Source organism: Aedes albopictus, chromosome 2 (genome assembly GCF_035046485.1).
Source record: "Aedes albopictus strain Foshan chromosome 2, AalbF5, whole genome shotgun sequence".
Taxonomy (NCBI): domain Eukaryota; kingdom Metazoa; phylum Arthropoda; class Insecta; order Diptera; family Culicidae; genus Aedes; species Aedes albopictus.
This window is the reverse complement of record NC_085137.1, coordinates 194,666,318-194,682,813: the sequence shown is the minus strand read 5'-3', so window position 1 is coordinate 194,682,813 and position 16,496 is coordinate 194,666,318. Positions and strand designations below refer to the sequence as shown.

Below are 16,496 nucleotides of genomic sequence, written 5' to 3'. Positions count from 1 at the left end.
CCTTCTGTAGTTTTAGGGGTTATTATTTTTGACGTTTATTTTGCTCTTTTATTGAAATCTTAATAAAACAATATATTGTTTGCTATTTGAATCAAATGTTCACTAACTTTACTGATGGTCAGTAATGTGAATTAATTCATTTTTTTAATTGTAGCTTTTTACGTTTCTATTACGCGCTATTAATAGGCACATTCCTCGGGGGGTTAGTTCTAGTAAAGTGTTGTCTTCCAAATTTGTGTTCTGGCAATAAAGCTTACAGCAATAATTTGCTCGAATAAAACTAGCGGCTGTGAGCTACTACTCCCAATGTTTGGGTAAATAAAATCATCCCGAGCTTACTTAGTATTCCCACATTTATAAATTTGTTTATTTTTTTCTACGTAGTGTATGAGCAGTCCCTAGCTAATTTTAAACCAATTAAAATAGTTATTAGAACTATCTATTATTAATAACCGAATCATACGATGGCTTTGTAGCCATTTGTGTACACATGAACCTCTAAAACAAAGTTATGAAAAAGAGTGCACGAAATTAGGGACCCATACAAATTGTGGGTTCCTAATTTCGCCAACAACAAAAATGTTGAAACAATATAAGAAAATAACATTTTTAAGTAATTTTATTGCGTATTACAATAAAACATATTGGATTGAAATAAGCAAGCATAAATTGAAATATTTACCTTTGATAGAGATCGAAATATTTGTTCATTTCCGTGAGTGTTGTTTTCCTCGTATCTCTGAATATGGCATCTGCTATTTGCATACATTTGCAATTTATTTTTCAATCTTTGACATAAATCAAATTTTTCATTTCTTTTTTTGTGAATTGTATTGAGATCAAATGCAGTTTTGAGGTTATAGCAAATTTTGAATGATTCCGCTGTTAATTAGATAATTGTTGGATCCCAGCAATCATTTGTATCCAAAAATATTTGAATTTGATCACAGCAACCCTCGCTTGACTATATAAGTGATGGGGCTGACAGTAGATTGATTATTCTAAGTTTGACTATCAAATAAACTACAACTAGTGAAGAAAACTATACCAAACTCTTTTATTCCGGAAGTATACCCGGACATATCAGCTGGCGACGAGGATTCAAGAACCGAAGCGATGGCGGAACTTCAAGAGGCAATACTCCAGATGGCGGCGCTCCTGCAGAAGCTAGCGCAACCAACACCAGCCCCTAGCAACCCGGAGCAAACACTCGAAGCCTTGGCAACCAACATCAGCGAATTTTCGTTCGACCCGGAGAATGGCATCACCTTTGAGAAGTGGTACAGCCGGTACGCAGATCTTTTCGATTCGGATGCCAGGAACCTGGAGGATGCTGCCAAGGTACGTTTGCTGCTGCGGAAGTTGGACACACCGTCTCACACGCGGTACACCAACTACATCCTGCCGAAGCTTCCCAGAGACGTCAACTTCAACGACACCGTCGAAACCCTGAAGAAAATTTTCGGCTCGCAGACGTCCATCTTCAACAAGCGGTACCAGTGCCTGCAGCTGGTGAAATCTGAAGCAGAAGACATCATCAGCTACGGAGGAAAAGTCAACCGTGCCTGCGAAGAATTCGACTTCAAGAACGTGAAGATTGACCAGTTCAAATGCTTGGTGTTCGTCTGTGGCCTCAAATCCCACTGCTACGCGGACATCCGAGCCAGGCTACTCTCCCGGATAGAGGCTGAAACCCCCGAAGCTCCCGTTACTCTCCAACATCTGATCGACGACTATCAGCGGCTCGTCAATCTCAAGGCGGACACCACCATGATCGAGCGTCAGTCAAGCTCGAAGCCATCGGTGCACGCGGTGCAGGAGAACAAGGGAACTTTTCGACAGCAGCAGACCTCGAAACCGGAAAGTAAGACGCCTCGCACACCTTGCTGGCAATGCGGCCAGATGCACTTCGTTCGGGATTGCCCTTTCTCGAACCACCAGTGCAAACAATGCAACCGTAGTGGCCACAAGGAAGGCTACTGTGGCTGCTTCTCCAGGACGAAACCAATCCCACCCGGGGAGGAGAAGAAGCCATCGTCGAAAAAAGCAAGTCACCCAAGGAAAGCGAAATCTCGGGGCGTGTACATCGTGAACCACATCGCACAACACTCCAGCAAGCGGAAGTACGTGCCAACGTTTATCAACGGCGTGGCAACCAAGCTGCAGTTGGACACAGCAAGCGACATCACGGTGATTTCGAAGCAAACCTGGAACTACCTGGGTAAGCCTACAATCAAGAAACCGTCCATCGAAGCCATGAACGCGTCGGGCAAGCCGCTTCCTCTGATGGGTGAGTTCCAGTGCGAAGTGAGCATCAACGGCAAGAGTGGACAAGGAAGATGCTTCGTCACGACGGCAACCAACCTCAACCTCCTTGGCATCGACTGGATCGAACTGTTTGAGTTGTGGTCCGTACCCATCGACTCGATCTGCAACCAAGTGCAAGCGAAGCCGGTCGAGCAGCACGTACGTGAATTCCGAGCGAAGCACGCGGACGTATTCAACGACTCCCTGGGGCACTGCAAGAAAATGAAGGTAAAGCTTTATCTCAAATCAAATTCCAGACCTGTTTTCTGTCCCAGGCGGCCGGTTCCTTTCAACACCATTCCCTTGGTCGATGCCGAGCTAATGCGACTACAATCGTTGGGCATCATCGAACCTGTCGATTTCTCCGAGTGGGCTGCACCTATCGTGGCGGTGCGCAAACCGAACGGCCGAGTTCGCATCTGTGCGGATTACTCGACGGGGCTCAACGAGGTACTGGAGGCCAACCACTATCCGCTTCCAACCCCGGAGGAAATCTTCGCTCAACTCAACGGTAGCACCATCTTCAGCATCATCGACCTCTCCGACGCCTATCTGCAGCTCGAGGTTGACGACGATTCCAAGCATCTGCTCACCATCAACACGCATCGGGGGTTGTTCAGATTCAATCGTCTGGCTCCAGGAGTGAAGTCAGCACCGGGAGCATTCCAACGTCTGGTGGATGGAATGATTGCGGACATACCCGGCGTCCGCTCTTTCATCGACGATGCCATCGTATTCTCGAAGGACATGGAGTCACATCTGGCCACGCTCAACCTACTGTTCCAACGGCTGAAGGAATACGGCTTCCACGTCAAAGCTGAGAAGTGCCGTTTCTTCCAACTGCAACTCGGCTACTTGGGACACATCGTGGACAAACAAGGCATCCGTCCTGATCCAGAGAAAGTGAAGGCCATCGTAGCAATTCCACCTCCAAACAACGTTTCCGAGCTACGATCATTCCTGGGCGCAATCAACTTCTATGGCCGATTCGTACGCAACTTACACGAATTGCGTCATCCGATGGACCAGCTTCTGAAGAAGGAATCCAAGTGGCGATGGACCCCAGAATGCCAGAGAGCGTTCGACCAGTTCAAGACGGTGCTGCAATCAAGCTTACTGCTGACACATTACGATCCCAAACTACCGATCGTCGTGGCGGCAGACGCATCAAGCAGTGGAATCGGCGCGGTGATTTTCCATCAGTTTCCCAATGGCACCATGAAGGCCGTGCAGCACGCTTCAAGAACGCTCACACCTGCGGAGCGTAACTATGGACAACCTGAAAAGGAGGCACTCGGATTAGTCTATGCGGTGACAAAATTCCACAAGTATTTGCTCGGGCGGCATTTCACGTTGCTGACCGACCACAAGCCGTTATTGTCCATCTTCGGATCCAAGAAGGGCATTCCGCTGCACACTGCGAACAGGCTGCAGCGCTGGGCACTCACGATGCTCAACTACGACTTCGACATCCAGCACGTTTCAACGAACGATTTTGGCTGTGCGGATATGTTGTCTCGTCTGATCGACCGAACCAACCAACCAGAGGAGGAATATGTCATTGCGGCACTCACCCTGGAGGAGGACATGTCAAGCATTCTTTCCGACGCAACTGAAAAGGTTCCGGTTGCATTCCGGGCATTGCAGAAGGCAACATCGACGAACGCTACACTTCAAACCGTTATCAAGCACATCCGTGATGGCTGGCCCGCCTGCTCCAAGAATCTCACCACTGCAGTTCAACCCTACTTCCACAGACGAGAATCGCTCAGCGTAGTCGACGGGTGCGTGATGTTCGGCGACTGGATCGTCGTTCCCGAGACGTTTCGACAGAAGATCCTGCATCAGTTCCATCGAGGTCATCCCGGAATTGTACGTATGAAGGCAATTGCAAGAAGCTTCGTGTACTGGCCCGGCATCGACAACGAGATTGAGGACTACGTCAAGCGCTGCGTACCGTGCTCAACAGCAGGCAAGGCTCCAACGAAGACGACATTGGAATCGTGGCCCATTCCGGCCAAACCCTGGTCCCGGATTCACGTGGACTACGCGGGTCCAGTAGATGGAGTCTACTTCCTGGTGGTAGTCGATCCCTACACAAAATGGCCCGAAGTGCACGTAACCAAGCCCACGTCAACGAAAACCACCATCAAACTGCTGAACCAATCATTCGCAACGTTCGGCGTTCCAGAGGTAATCGTATCCGACAACGGCACTCAATTTTCGAGCCACGAATTTCAAGCGTTCTGTACCAGTCAAGGCATCCACCACATCCGGACCGCTCCCTACCATCCCCAATCAAACGGATTAGCGGAAAGATTCGTGGACACGTTGAAGCGAAGCCTGCGGAAAATTCGCTCGGGGGGAGAAACACTCGAGGAAGCACTCTACACTTTCCTTCAAGTCTACCGCACTACACCAACCGGTGACCTGGACGGCAGATCTCCGGCCGAGATGATGTTCAACCGACCGCTTCGAACAGTGTCGTCTATGCTCCGACCAACCGAACGAACCAACACCGAGTCCAGAGGCAGGACGAAACAGAACGCCGCTTTCAACAAGAAGCACGGCGCACTCCAGAGAAGTTTCCTGAACGGTGATCCCGTGTATGCCCAGGTACATCGTGCGAATTCCTGGCAGTGGGAACCAGCAACCGTGATCGAGAGGATTGGAAAGGTCAATTACAACGTGTTCCTTGAAGATCGTCAACGACTCATTCGGTCGCACGCCAACCAGCTCAAGACTCGTGTTCCAGAACGCCGTACCGCTCCAGCAGATCAACCGACACCACTTTCTGTATTTTTCGACGGGTTCGGATTGGCCATTCCAACCGAGACTCCACCGAACGCCATCCCACTTGAAAATCAAGAGCCACAGCGGTTTGATGAAGCACTTCAAGAGAATCCAGAAGATCCCTACCTGACGGATGATCTATCGGAAGATGAAGCTGCCGGTTACGAAGAAGAAGATGAAGAACCACCGGTAGAACCAGTCGAACCAGTTCAACCAGCTACACCGATCCTAGAGAGAGGCCGGCGCATGATCCAACTTCCGGCCCGGTTCAAGCCCTACTGGATGATGAAGCCTTAGGGGGGGAAATGTTGGATCCCAGCAATCATTTGTATCCAAAAATATTTGAATTTGATCACAGCAACCCTCGCTTGACTATATAAGTGATGGGGCTGACAGTAGATTGATTATTCTAAGTTTGACTATCAAATAAACTACAACTAGTGAAGAAAACTATACCAAACTCTTTTATTCCGGAAGTATACCCGGACATATCAATAATAATGCTCTCAGATGTCAGAAGTTAACGAAGTTTGGGCCCGCACGAAATTAGGGCACTCCACGGTAGTTAATAATTATAACTTATACTGAATCCTAGTATTCAACATTGTTATAGACATAATACTAAAATATGTGGGCCGCCAATTTGTGGAGTTATGCGGCAAACTATCTGTTTTCTTTAATTCCAGATCCGCTGAAACGCCCTGAAGTTGAAGAACGGGAGCGACATAAGTTTGTCCCAACTTATTACAGAATAAGATAAAGATCGTTCATCACTGGTTTTGAGATTTTTAAGCCTTGCATTGCGATTTTGGAGGGATAACTTTGATTTAGTAAACAATGCAACACTGTTGAAGATCTATCAACAAACAGTTTCGATTTTGGGTTATCAGTGCTGCCCATAACTGCATAACAGTCACATTCGACAAAAGTAGGCATTGTACAAAATGGAGTTTAAAGTTTGCAACATGCGCTAGTATGGAGACGATACGAAATTTCAAAAATGTGTCAATAATTTAAAATTCATCCTTTTGCAAAGAAATTTTCTACAGCTCTTCTTGTATGCTGGACGAATAGTTAAAAAAAAAAATAATAAGACCAACATTGATTGATATTACGCTTTGACACCAGTGACTGTTATGCGATTACATTCATTAATTTTAGTCAATGAGACAAAACGACTTGGTATTTGTTTCACATTTTGCAGAACAAACTTAAAAAGTTCATTTGGGTGGATGAAAGTACTGATGATTGGGTGATGATCCCCGGTATTAACTCAATATTGGCAAAAAATGCAAATGTTACAATTATGCAGTTATGGGCAGAGTGAGGTTAGGGACATAATGGATACCTTAAGGCTCAAGCATCCGTCATCACTTTTTCGGAAATAGAAAAGCAGTTTTTTCGTTGTAAATCAAAACAACGACCACGAAAATGTATTCACTGTATTCTATTCCTCATTTGGAACACAGTGAATCCATTTTCGTTGCAAAATTGTTTGATTTGAACGAAAAAACTGCTTTCAAATGTTTAATGATGACGATGATTTCAATGACGAATGCTTCAACGTTAAGCCTAAGCAAATGAGTTGAGTACGTTAGGCCTGTATAACAAAAAAAACTAAACATATTATCAGTTGGCTTACAACTTTAACTTGTTACCGTCAGTCAATCGCAAGCTTTTGCTTCGGACGGTCGCTTTTTTTGCTTTGCAATTCGTGCGATACCTGACGGTTTTTTGGCCTCGTTACTAATTAATTCGTCAGCTCTCGAGACCGCTTTTGTATACTTCTCGCGGTAGTGCGCATAACTGTTTTAAGTGCGTGGAGTGCGAATTAAATCATAATCAAACGGGATTTGGCACGAGGTTTCTCGATAGTAAAATATCTCGACTGGTGCCCCATTGTTCTAGCCTTCTCACACGATCACTGGTTAATTTGTAGTTGTGAGCAGAAGGGAAACCATATACTGCTGTTCGTCTGCATCTCATTTTTCCATCTGCTGCTGTTAAGAGCAATTCCATCGCAGGTGGTAAACGGTACTATTCTGGCTACCCAGTGAACACTGCTTCACCGTGCCCTCTCGGCCATGAAGCCGGGATGGGATTTCCCTCCTGATGGGGACCCCGGAGGAAGAGCCATGGGTGGTAATACGATTGACGGCTCATACAGGGGACGCACAGTCCCTGAATGGATGGACCCAGCTAACGTTTTTGGCCCACTGACAATCCTTCGATTGCAACCAGTCGCCCCAGCAGTCCTACCGAAAAATCCAACAGTTGTTAGCATATCCGTGAAAGAATGCTGCGGACCGATTGAGGGAGCCTTTCCCGAAAATCGTGGAACCTGCTATGCTCTGAAAGTTAGGAAACCGGAACAAGTATCAAAACTGAAAGCTTTGACAGAACTGTTCGATCATACCCCAGTAAGCATCGTTGAGCATCCCATTCACAACTACGTGAAGTGTGTAATTTTCAGTCACGAGGTGCAAGATCTGACGGAACCGGAAATACAAGACATTTTAACAGAGCAAGGCGTAACGTCGGTCAGGAGAATCACTCGGAAAGGCGACGGAAATACGAGGATCAACACACCGATGCTAATTCTCACCGTATCCGGTACAGCGATTCCACAAACCGTCTATCTCGGCTTCATCCGTTCTGCGACAAGGCCGTATTACCCCGCTCCCATGCAGTGCTACAAATGCTGGGAGTTTGGTCACACAAAGCTGCGTTGCAAGAATACCGAAATTTGTGGCACTTGCGCTGGCACTCACGAAGTCGTTCAAGGAACAAGATGCCTCCTCATGGCTTACTGCGTCAAATGTAAGTCATCGGAACACCCCGCATCAAGTAAAAAATGCCCATTTTATTTGACCGAAAACGAAATCGCCAAAATACGAGTGAACCTGAATATGACATACGAAGCAGCTAAGAAATTCCATCAGCAAAACCGAAGTGGGTCACAATCCGGGCAAACCGGAAACTCCAGTAACGCTCACAACAATATGGAAATTCTTAAACGTTTGTCAGAAATGGAGGAACGGTTGAACAAGAAAGATGAGGAAATGGAACTGCAGAAGAACGAATGGGACAGGAAATTCCAGGACCAACAAGTTGTCGTGGACAAACTGCAGCATGATCTCAACATGTACAAAAATCTCTATCGAACTACGAAGAGCCAACTCAACGAAGTCACTCAGCGGTACAACGCTCTACTCAAGAAAACCGAAACAGACATCACGCCGACGGACCTTCCAGCTCCAAAGTTCCCAGAAGAATCAAGTGGCACAAGCAACACCGGCAGCCAAAACTTTCAACAACAGAAGCAGAAACCCCGTAAGAGTCGCAGTCGCAGTCGCAACCGCGGTTCCAGGGGTAAGGACAAGCCGAGAAGTAGATCGTCCAAACGGCTACGATCTCCGATCGATCCGACATCAAATCAACCCGTCAAGATGAGAACTACAAATCGCTATCTACCACTAGACATCCCCGACAATCCGTCGGGCGATGACCTGACAATGGAATCTTAGGTAGTTGTCAGCTAGTCACCTCGCTCGTCGTTTACTCAGCTCAGATTAGACCTCATATCTCCAACACGACGCAATGGCTAACTACACACCAAACGTTTTGACGAACAACACTGACAACGAGAACATATGTAATATGAATCAAGAGACGAATAATTCAGCTACACCATACACAAACACTCTCTCTCAAACAATGTGGAACAACAGCAACGGAAACAGGATGAAGCGGACGTTAGAAGCCCTGAGTAGTCGGGGCACCTCTGGTGCGGAAGTTATACCACCACCGGAACCAGTGGACAACCCTCGGCGCTCAGTGGATTCTCTCGTCTCCGGGACGCACAAGAGGTATCTGTTACATATTCCCGGTTGGGTAAATTGGCAGAGTCCACTTTGAATTCATATGTAACCAACACGAACAAACTGTAATAATTGTGTGTGCCATCTATGGGTATAAAAGACTGCCTGAATAAATCCTATGTTCACTTCTTAACAGTAACCTAAAAGTGTCTTTAATTTCGTAACTAAGAAACACCTTAAATAGTTATAGTTCTTAGAATTGAACAGTGGCGGCGAGAAAAACGTTTTAAATCCGTGCAGTGTTAGTGATCGGGTTCGACCAGTGATCAAGTCACCGGCTGCGTTGTTCCATATCATAGTGCGTGCATCAATTGAAAAAAAAAAAAAACTATTGTTTCCAACGCCGAGTGTGATGTGTAAAAGCCAGATCGAACGTAGGCAAACTGTATGCTGAAACGTAGAGGCACGATAATTGATTGACTAGTGAAAACTTCACCATAATTTGTGGCTTATTCGAAGCGGTAGTGGAACTAGCAATTTTGCAAAACCGTGTGCGAAAAACACTTAGGCGATAAAAATTAAGTAGTGAGCAGTGCAGAGTGCGCAGAATCTGAGTACTCAACTGATTCGAGTGGACGGCAAGGACTCAGGAACCCAGGACTACACTATTGAGTGGGTATAGTCGGAGAAAAGCGTAAGTTAAATTTCCTCATATTTTGTCCCTTTCTTATTTCACTCAGAGAATGTCGGCCATGGGAACGTTGGACCACTATGTGGCGGGAACTCCTTTTACCAACTATGTTGAGAGATTGGAGAGCCTTAGCCGATTTAACAAATGGGATGAAGAGAATAAGAAATGTGTTTTAATAGCTCTTTCTGGTTCGGTCGTATACGATGAGTTAAAATTAATGTTTCCTGGTGTAGAGCTGCAGACTTTGAGATACGATGACATGATCAAAAAGTTGAAAGAACGTTTCGACAAAGTCGAACCAGACATGATGCAGCGATATCGGTTCTACAACCGTTATCAACGTCCCGATGAAACAGCTGAAAGCTATATTCTGGCTGTTAAGTTGCAAGCTGAGAATTGTGATTTTAAAGAGTTTAAAGAAACTGCAATTCGAGATAGGCTTGTTATGGGACTTTATGACAAAGAGTTGCAGAAAAAGTTGTTGATGGATGAGGATTTGAGTTTAGCAGCTGTGGAGAAAAAGATTATTAGCAGTGAGGTAGCGGGAAACCAAGCGAATTCTATTTTCGGGCCGGAGAGACGAGAGTCATCTGAAATCAGCTCAATAAAGAATCGATTAGGGAAAAAAGAGTGGAATAGGAACCCCAGAGATTATGAGAGGGAATCCAGAGGTTATGAGAGATCACCCAGAGAGTATTACGGGCGGTCTAGAGATCGCAGTCGGAACGTGAGTGAGAAAAAACATGTGAGCTTTCGAGAGAGATCGACTTCGTTTAACAGAGATGGTAATCCGTATGCAAATGCAATTTGCAACTTTTGCAAAAAGAAAGGCCATTTGAGACGACAATGTTACTCCTATCGCAACAACAACTCTGTTAGGTTTGTGGAATCAGATTCGGGTTCAAAAACTGAAACATCGTATAACTTTAAGCGGGATAAAGAAAACAGTGCATCTGAGGTAGAATCGGACGGTATGGAGTGCTTGTTGATAACCGCTGTAAACAAAATCAATGAACCATGCATGGTTGATGTTACGATAGAAGGAAAACGAATGCAAATGGAAATAGATTCAGGAGCGGCGGTGTCGGTAATTAGCGATATAGATTATTTAGAATTTTTTGGAACGGTTCCTATTAACACCTGTGAAAGACAATTAGTGGTCGTGAATGGCGATCGCTTACATATTGTAGGAGAAATCAAAGTTAGGGTTGTTTTGAATGGAACAGCTAGTTATCAGAAAATCATCATTTTGGAATGTGAAAAACATTTCACACCGCTCATCGGTAGGACATGGCTTGATTTCTATTACCCGGAGTGGAGAACAGGGTTCGTGCAGAAAACTCCAGTCAACAAGTTGGTGCAAAGCAAAGGTACAGATCAAATTGTTGAAGATTTAAAGCAAAAATACTCAAAAATTTTCAACAAAGATTTTTCAGAACCGATTAAGGGTTACGAAGGAGAGTTGCAGTTGAAACATGACCAACCGATCTTTAAAAAAGCGTACACAGTTCCCTACAAACTGAAAGACAAATTGGATAATCACCTCGATATGCTTGAACAGCAAAACATAATAACAGCCATCAAAGCTAGCGAGTGGGCTTCACCGGTTATCGTGGTCGTGAAAAAGGATCAGGATATCCGTATGGTGATTGACTGCAAGGTATCTATTAATCGCGTTATAGTACCGAATACTTATCCGCTACCGCTTGCTCAAGATATTTTTGCTTCTCTGGCTGGGTGTACGGTTTTTTGTTGTTTGGATTTGGCAGGTGCATATACACAGGTGCAACTCTCTGAGCGTTCTAGAAGGTTTATGGTTATAAATACACCCAAAGGTTTATATACTTATAATCGACTTCCACAAGGTGCATCCAGCAGTGCAGCAATATTCCAACAAATTATGGAACAAATCCTACATGGGCTGGAAAACATCAGTGTTTATTTAGACGACGTCCTAATTGCAGGAAAAGATTTAGCTGACTGTTTGAAAAATTTGGAAGCAGTCTTAGAACGTTTGTCTAAGGCTAATGTTAAAATAAACTTTTCAAAATGTAAGTTTTTTGTAAACAAGTTACCATATTTAGGTCACGTAGTGACGGACAAAGGCCTAATGCCCTCTCCAGAAAAATTATCAACAATCGAACAGGCTAAACCACCCAAGAACGTTAGCGAGTTAAGGGCTTACCTTGGCCTGATTAATTATTACCATAAATTTGTTCCTCGTCTGTCCGCAAAGCTGAGCAGTTTGCATGCCTTGTTGAGTAATGACAAACAGTTTGAATGGACTGATACATGTGATGAGGCATTCAAGGCTAGTAAAAGATCTTTGTTGGAGGCAAATATTCTGGAATACTATGACCCTAATAAGCCACTTGTTGTCGTATCTGACGCTAGTTCATATGGCTTGGGGGGTGTTTTGGCTCATGAAGTCGAAGGTAAGGAAAACCCCATTTGTTTTACTTCTTTTTCTCTTAACTCGGCGCAGAAGAAATACCCCATACTACACCTTGAAGCCTTGGCGCTTGTCTGTACCATAAAGAAATTTCATAAATTTCTTTTCGGGCAAAAATTCAAGGTTTTTACCGACCACAAGCCGTTACTGGGGATTTTTGGCAAGTGTGGTGCCAACTCAGTGTTTGTGACAAGGCTTCAGAGGTACATTATGGAGTTATCTATTTATGACTTCGAGATCGCATACCGACCCTCAGCACTGATGGGAAATGCCGATTTTTGCTCGCGGTTTCCGTTGGGCCAAGTGGTTCCTAGAAGCTTGGACGGTGAGCATATCATGAGCCTCAATTTCTCCCATTCGTTACCACTAGACTACAAGAAAATTGCAGAAGCTACTTCTGCAGATTCTCATTTAGTGGAAATCCGGCGTTTCGTAGAAGAAGGTTGGCCAACATCGCTGAATGAACGGTTCAAAGCTATGTATTCATTGAGAATCGATCTAGAAGTTATTGATAACTGTGTTCTGTATCAAGGAAGAGTTGTTGTTCCTGTGGGTTTAAGACCTAAAGTGCTTCGAATGCTGCATGCTAATCACATAGGCATTATAAAAATGAAACAACTAGCCCGTGAAACTGTTTTTTGGCCAAGAATAAATCTGGACATAGAGGATTTTCTCAATCGTTGTGAAGTCTGTATAAAGTCATCTCCAGCGCCAGCAAAATCAACAGAAAATAAATGGATCCCTACAACTAGGCCATTTAGTCGAGTACATGCCGACTTTTTCTATTTTGATAGGAAAATGTTTTTACTTATTGTTGACAGCCACTCGAAATGGGTGGAAGTCGAAATCATGCTGAACGGAACGGATGCTAAACGTGTAATAGACAAATTCATGGCCGTGTTTGCAAGATTTGGACTTCCAGACGTTGTGGTCACAGACGGTGGACCTCCATTTAATTCAAAGGAATTTACTTCATTCCTAGTAAACCATGGAATAAAACCATTAAAAAGTCCTCCGTACAACCCAAGTAGCAACGGACAAGCTGAAAGACTTGTTAGAGTCGTCAAAGATGCTTTGAAGAAGCATCTGCTAGATCCGGAGCTAAACCGTTTAGACATTGTAAGTCAATTGAATTACTTTTTATTCAATTACAGAAACCAAATTGCAACTGCTGATGGTTTTGTGCCCTCCAGCAAAATGTTTAGTTACAAACCAAAAGTTTTGATGGATTTGATCAATCCTACTAAACAATACAAAACATATTTAGAGATTCCCAAACCAGCAAACAACACCTACATCCAGGCTGAGCAAGTCCTAGATCCATTCAGTAAGTTGGTAGTTGGAGATAAGATATTCTACAAAAATTTCAGGAAAACAGATCCTCAGCGTTGGATTGAAGCTAAATTCATAAAACAACTCTCTAAGAATGTCTTCCAAATATCTCTCCATAGGAACGTTTTATCGGCACATCGAGATCAACTGAAACTTCCGAAACCCGCGAGAGGCTCTAGACTGCTAGTCCCGTCAAAACACTCACGGAAGCGCAGTAGTAGGGAGCTGAGTGAGGAAGATGGCGCGTGCGTTGGTTTCGAGGAAGAACCTAAGGATCAGTCATTTAGCAAATTCATGGATAAGCTAGAAAGATCTGTCGGTTCAAACAATCCTAAAAGACCGAAGCTCAGCCGAAGCCCAATAATAACAAGGAGCCGCTCGCGAACATGTGAAGTGTAAAATATATTTTAAATGCATTATTAGAATTAAGTACAAATTTCTTAACTTTAAGTAGGTCTTTAAATTGTGCTCTAAAGAGGGAAGGATTGTTACATATTCCCGGTTGGGTAAATTGGCAGAGTCCACTTTGAATTCATATGTAACCAACACGAACAAACTGTAATAATTGTGTGTGCCATCTATGGGTATAAAAGACTGCCTGAATAAATCCTATGTTCACTTCTTAACAGTAACCTAAAAGTGTCTTTAATTTCGTAACTAAGAAACACCTTAAATAGTTATAGTTCTTAGAATTGAACAGTATCCACCTCGTTCCCGGGGTCTTTTCCTGCCCTTCCCTAAGGGTAGTCGGGGCCCCGTCTGTGCGGACGTCACTGCTTCACCGGAACTTACGGACAACCCTCGGCGCCCCAGGGATGGCAGAAGAGGGACGGACAAGGGTGCTCGCACCTATTCCCCTGGATGGATAGGAAACACTAAACTAGGAATGCCTGCCGCTGCAAACATTAAAAACACCGAGAAACACGTAGAAATTCCAAACCGCAAACACAACGACTCTGTAACATCGCCAACCACCGTCACTAAACACGAGGTACAGCTAGAGCGAAACACCGCTCGTTCGGCCTTGCCTTCGAGTGCTTTAACCAACGCTGAAGAGTATGACAGGCTCCAACAATGTACCTACGGCCCGAACTGGTCTAACGTACCAAGTCACTCAATAAAAGGCCACACGATCGCGCCACAACGCTTCTCAGCGGTGACCACCGAATTCTCTTCGGAGGCTAATAGATCCTTTCCATCAACGAGAACATCAACGACGATCGCTATCCAATGGAATATGAACGGATTTTGTAACAATTTGGCAGATCTCGAATTGCTTGTCAACACAAACTCCCCCTTCGTCCTTGCTATCCAAGAAACACACAAAACCAACGTAGAAATGATGAACCGATGCCTCCGAGGACAGTTCACATGGTTATCGAAGTTTGGTAATAATATGTACCAATCGGTAGCACTCGGCATACATTCATCTGTACGCTTCTCACCGATTCGATTGGACTCTAATTTAGTGGTTACAGCTGCACGCATCGAGGAACCTTTCCCACTATCAGTGGTTAGCATCTACATACAATGTCACAATCTACCGGACTAAGAGACAGAACTTCGGGCCCTCCTTGGACAAATTGACGAACCTCGACTAATACTAGGTGATTTCAACAGCCACCATCCTCTTTGGGGCTCCTGCATACCCGATGCTAGAGGTACAATCTGCGCAGAAATCGCTGAAGATTGTGACCTAGTCGTACTAAATGACGGAACTCCGACTTTTACGCGAGGCCGAACGGACACTGCGATCGATGTGTCATTGGCCAGTAGAGGAATTACCAATCGACTGCTGTGGTCCTGCCTTGAGGATCCCATGGGAAGCGATCACCGGCCCATACTCATTAGTGTAAATGATAAACCACCCGAGACATCTCGACGTCCTCGTTGGTGTTATGACCAAGCGGATTGGGCCGCATTCGAATTAGCCATAGAGGAAAATATCGATAACAAAAACCCATCTACTATCGGTCAGCTCACTACAACAATCTTAGATGCTGCTAAAAGTTCTATACCTAGGACGAGTGCTACTCCAGGGCGTAAAGCTCTACACTGATGGTCTGCAGAAACTCGTTCTGCCGTCAAAGCGAGAAGAAAAGCAATGAGAGCGGTAAAGAGGCTTCCAGCTGATCACCCAGACAAAGATAGAATGATTTCGGAATACCGCTTAAAGAGAAACGAATGCCGGCAGATAATCAGAGACGCCAAATGCAGAAATTGGGAAGAGTTCATCGACGGAATCAACAGCAACCAGACTACTACGGAATTGTGGTCCAGAGTGAACTCTCTTTGTGGGAAGAGGAGAACCAAAGGAATAGGCATCCGTCATGACAACAGAATCTCCAGAGACCCTACGGTGGTAACGAATAAGCTCGCGGAACACTTTGCTAGTCTCTCTTCAATCAGTGGCTATGATCATCATTTCATCAGACGAAACAATGTTTCATCAACATCTTTGGAAGCAGTGACCATTCCTCATGATACCTCCTCTCTGACGATAAATCAACCCTTCACCATGAAGGAACTTACTTTTGCCTTAGCTAGTGGTAAAGGTAAATCTGCCGGTCCCGATGATATTGGGTACCCCCTACTGAAGCACCTACCGCTAAGGGCAAAGCAGACTCTACTATATCTACTGAACCAAAATTGGACCGATGACCTTTTCCCAAAACAATGGAGACATAGCCTGGTAACTCCTATACCAAAGAACGGTGCTTTTTCGACTGAACCAAAGGACTATCGACCTATTTCACTAACGAGCTGTGTCTGTAAAGTCTTCGAACAAATGGTCAACCGCAGGCTCACCGATTTCCTGCAAGACAAAAACTTGCTAGATCAACGACAACACGCTATCCGAAAAGGTTTCGGAACAGGAACCTACTTTGCATCTCTCGGTCAAGTTCTAGATGACGCTCTCCGAACCGATCAGCACGTCGACATAGCAGCTTTGGACATTTCCAAAGCATATAACAGAACCTGGACACCATTTGTCCTGAAACAATTGTCTGCATGGGGCCTAGCCGGGCACATTCTCCATTTTATAAGAAATTTTCTTCTGGACAGGACCTTTCAGGTCTTCATCGGGAGTCACAGGTCA

General features: G+C 44.8%; 1 protein-coding gene and 1 long non-coding RNA gene across 3 annotated transcripts in view; both read left to right on the top strand.

Moving 5' to 3' along the window:
- Positions 1-16,496, top strand: part of LOC134287857 (uncharacterized) — a 134,417-nt gene that overhangs the window by 36,730 nt on the left and 81,191 nt on the right. The window lies entirely within an intron of this gene.
- LOC134287855 (uncharacterized protein K02A2.6-like) lies at positions 8,974-14,091 on the top strand. 2 transcript variants are annotated; one of them, XM_062850907.1, is made up of 2 exons: positions 8,974-9,593; positions 9,662-14,091. In XM_062850907.1, exon 2 carries the CDS (start codon positions 9,665-9,667, stop codon positions 13,793-13,795), a length of 4,131 nt encoding a protein of 1,376 aa, XP_062706891.1. In that variant the 5' UTR covers positions 8,974-9,593; positions 9,662-9,664; the 3' UTR covers positions 13,796-14,091. The 2 variants fall into 2 exon arrangements, with proteins under 2 accessions (XP_062706891.1, XP_062706892.1); XM_062850908.1 differs by having other exon boundaries at positions 8,974-11,272; positions 13,516-14,091.

What these genes read in the sequence shown, in the direction of transcription:
- LOC134287855 (XM_062850907.1), top strand. Translation starts at nt 9,665, where the DNA reads ATGTCGGCCATGGGAACGTTGGACCACTATGTGGCGGGAACTCCTTTT.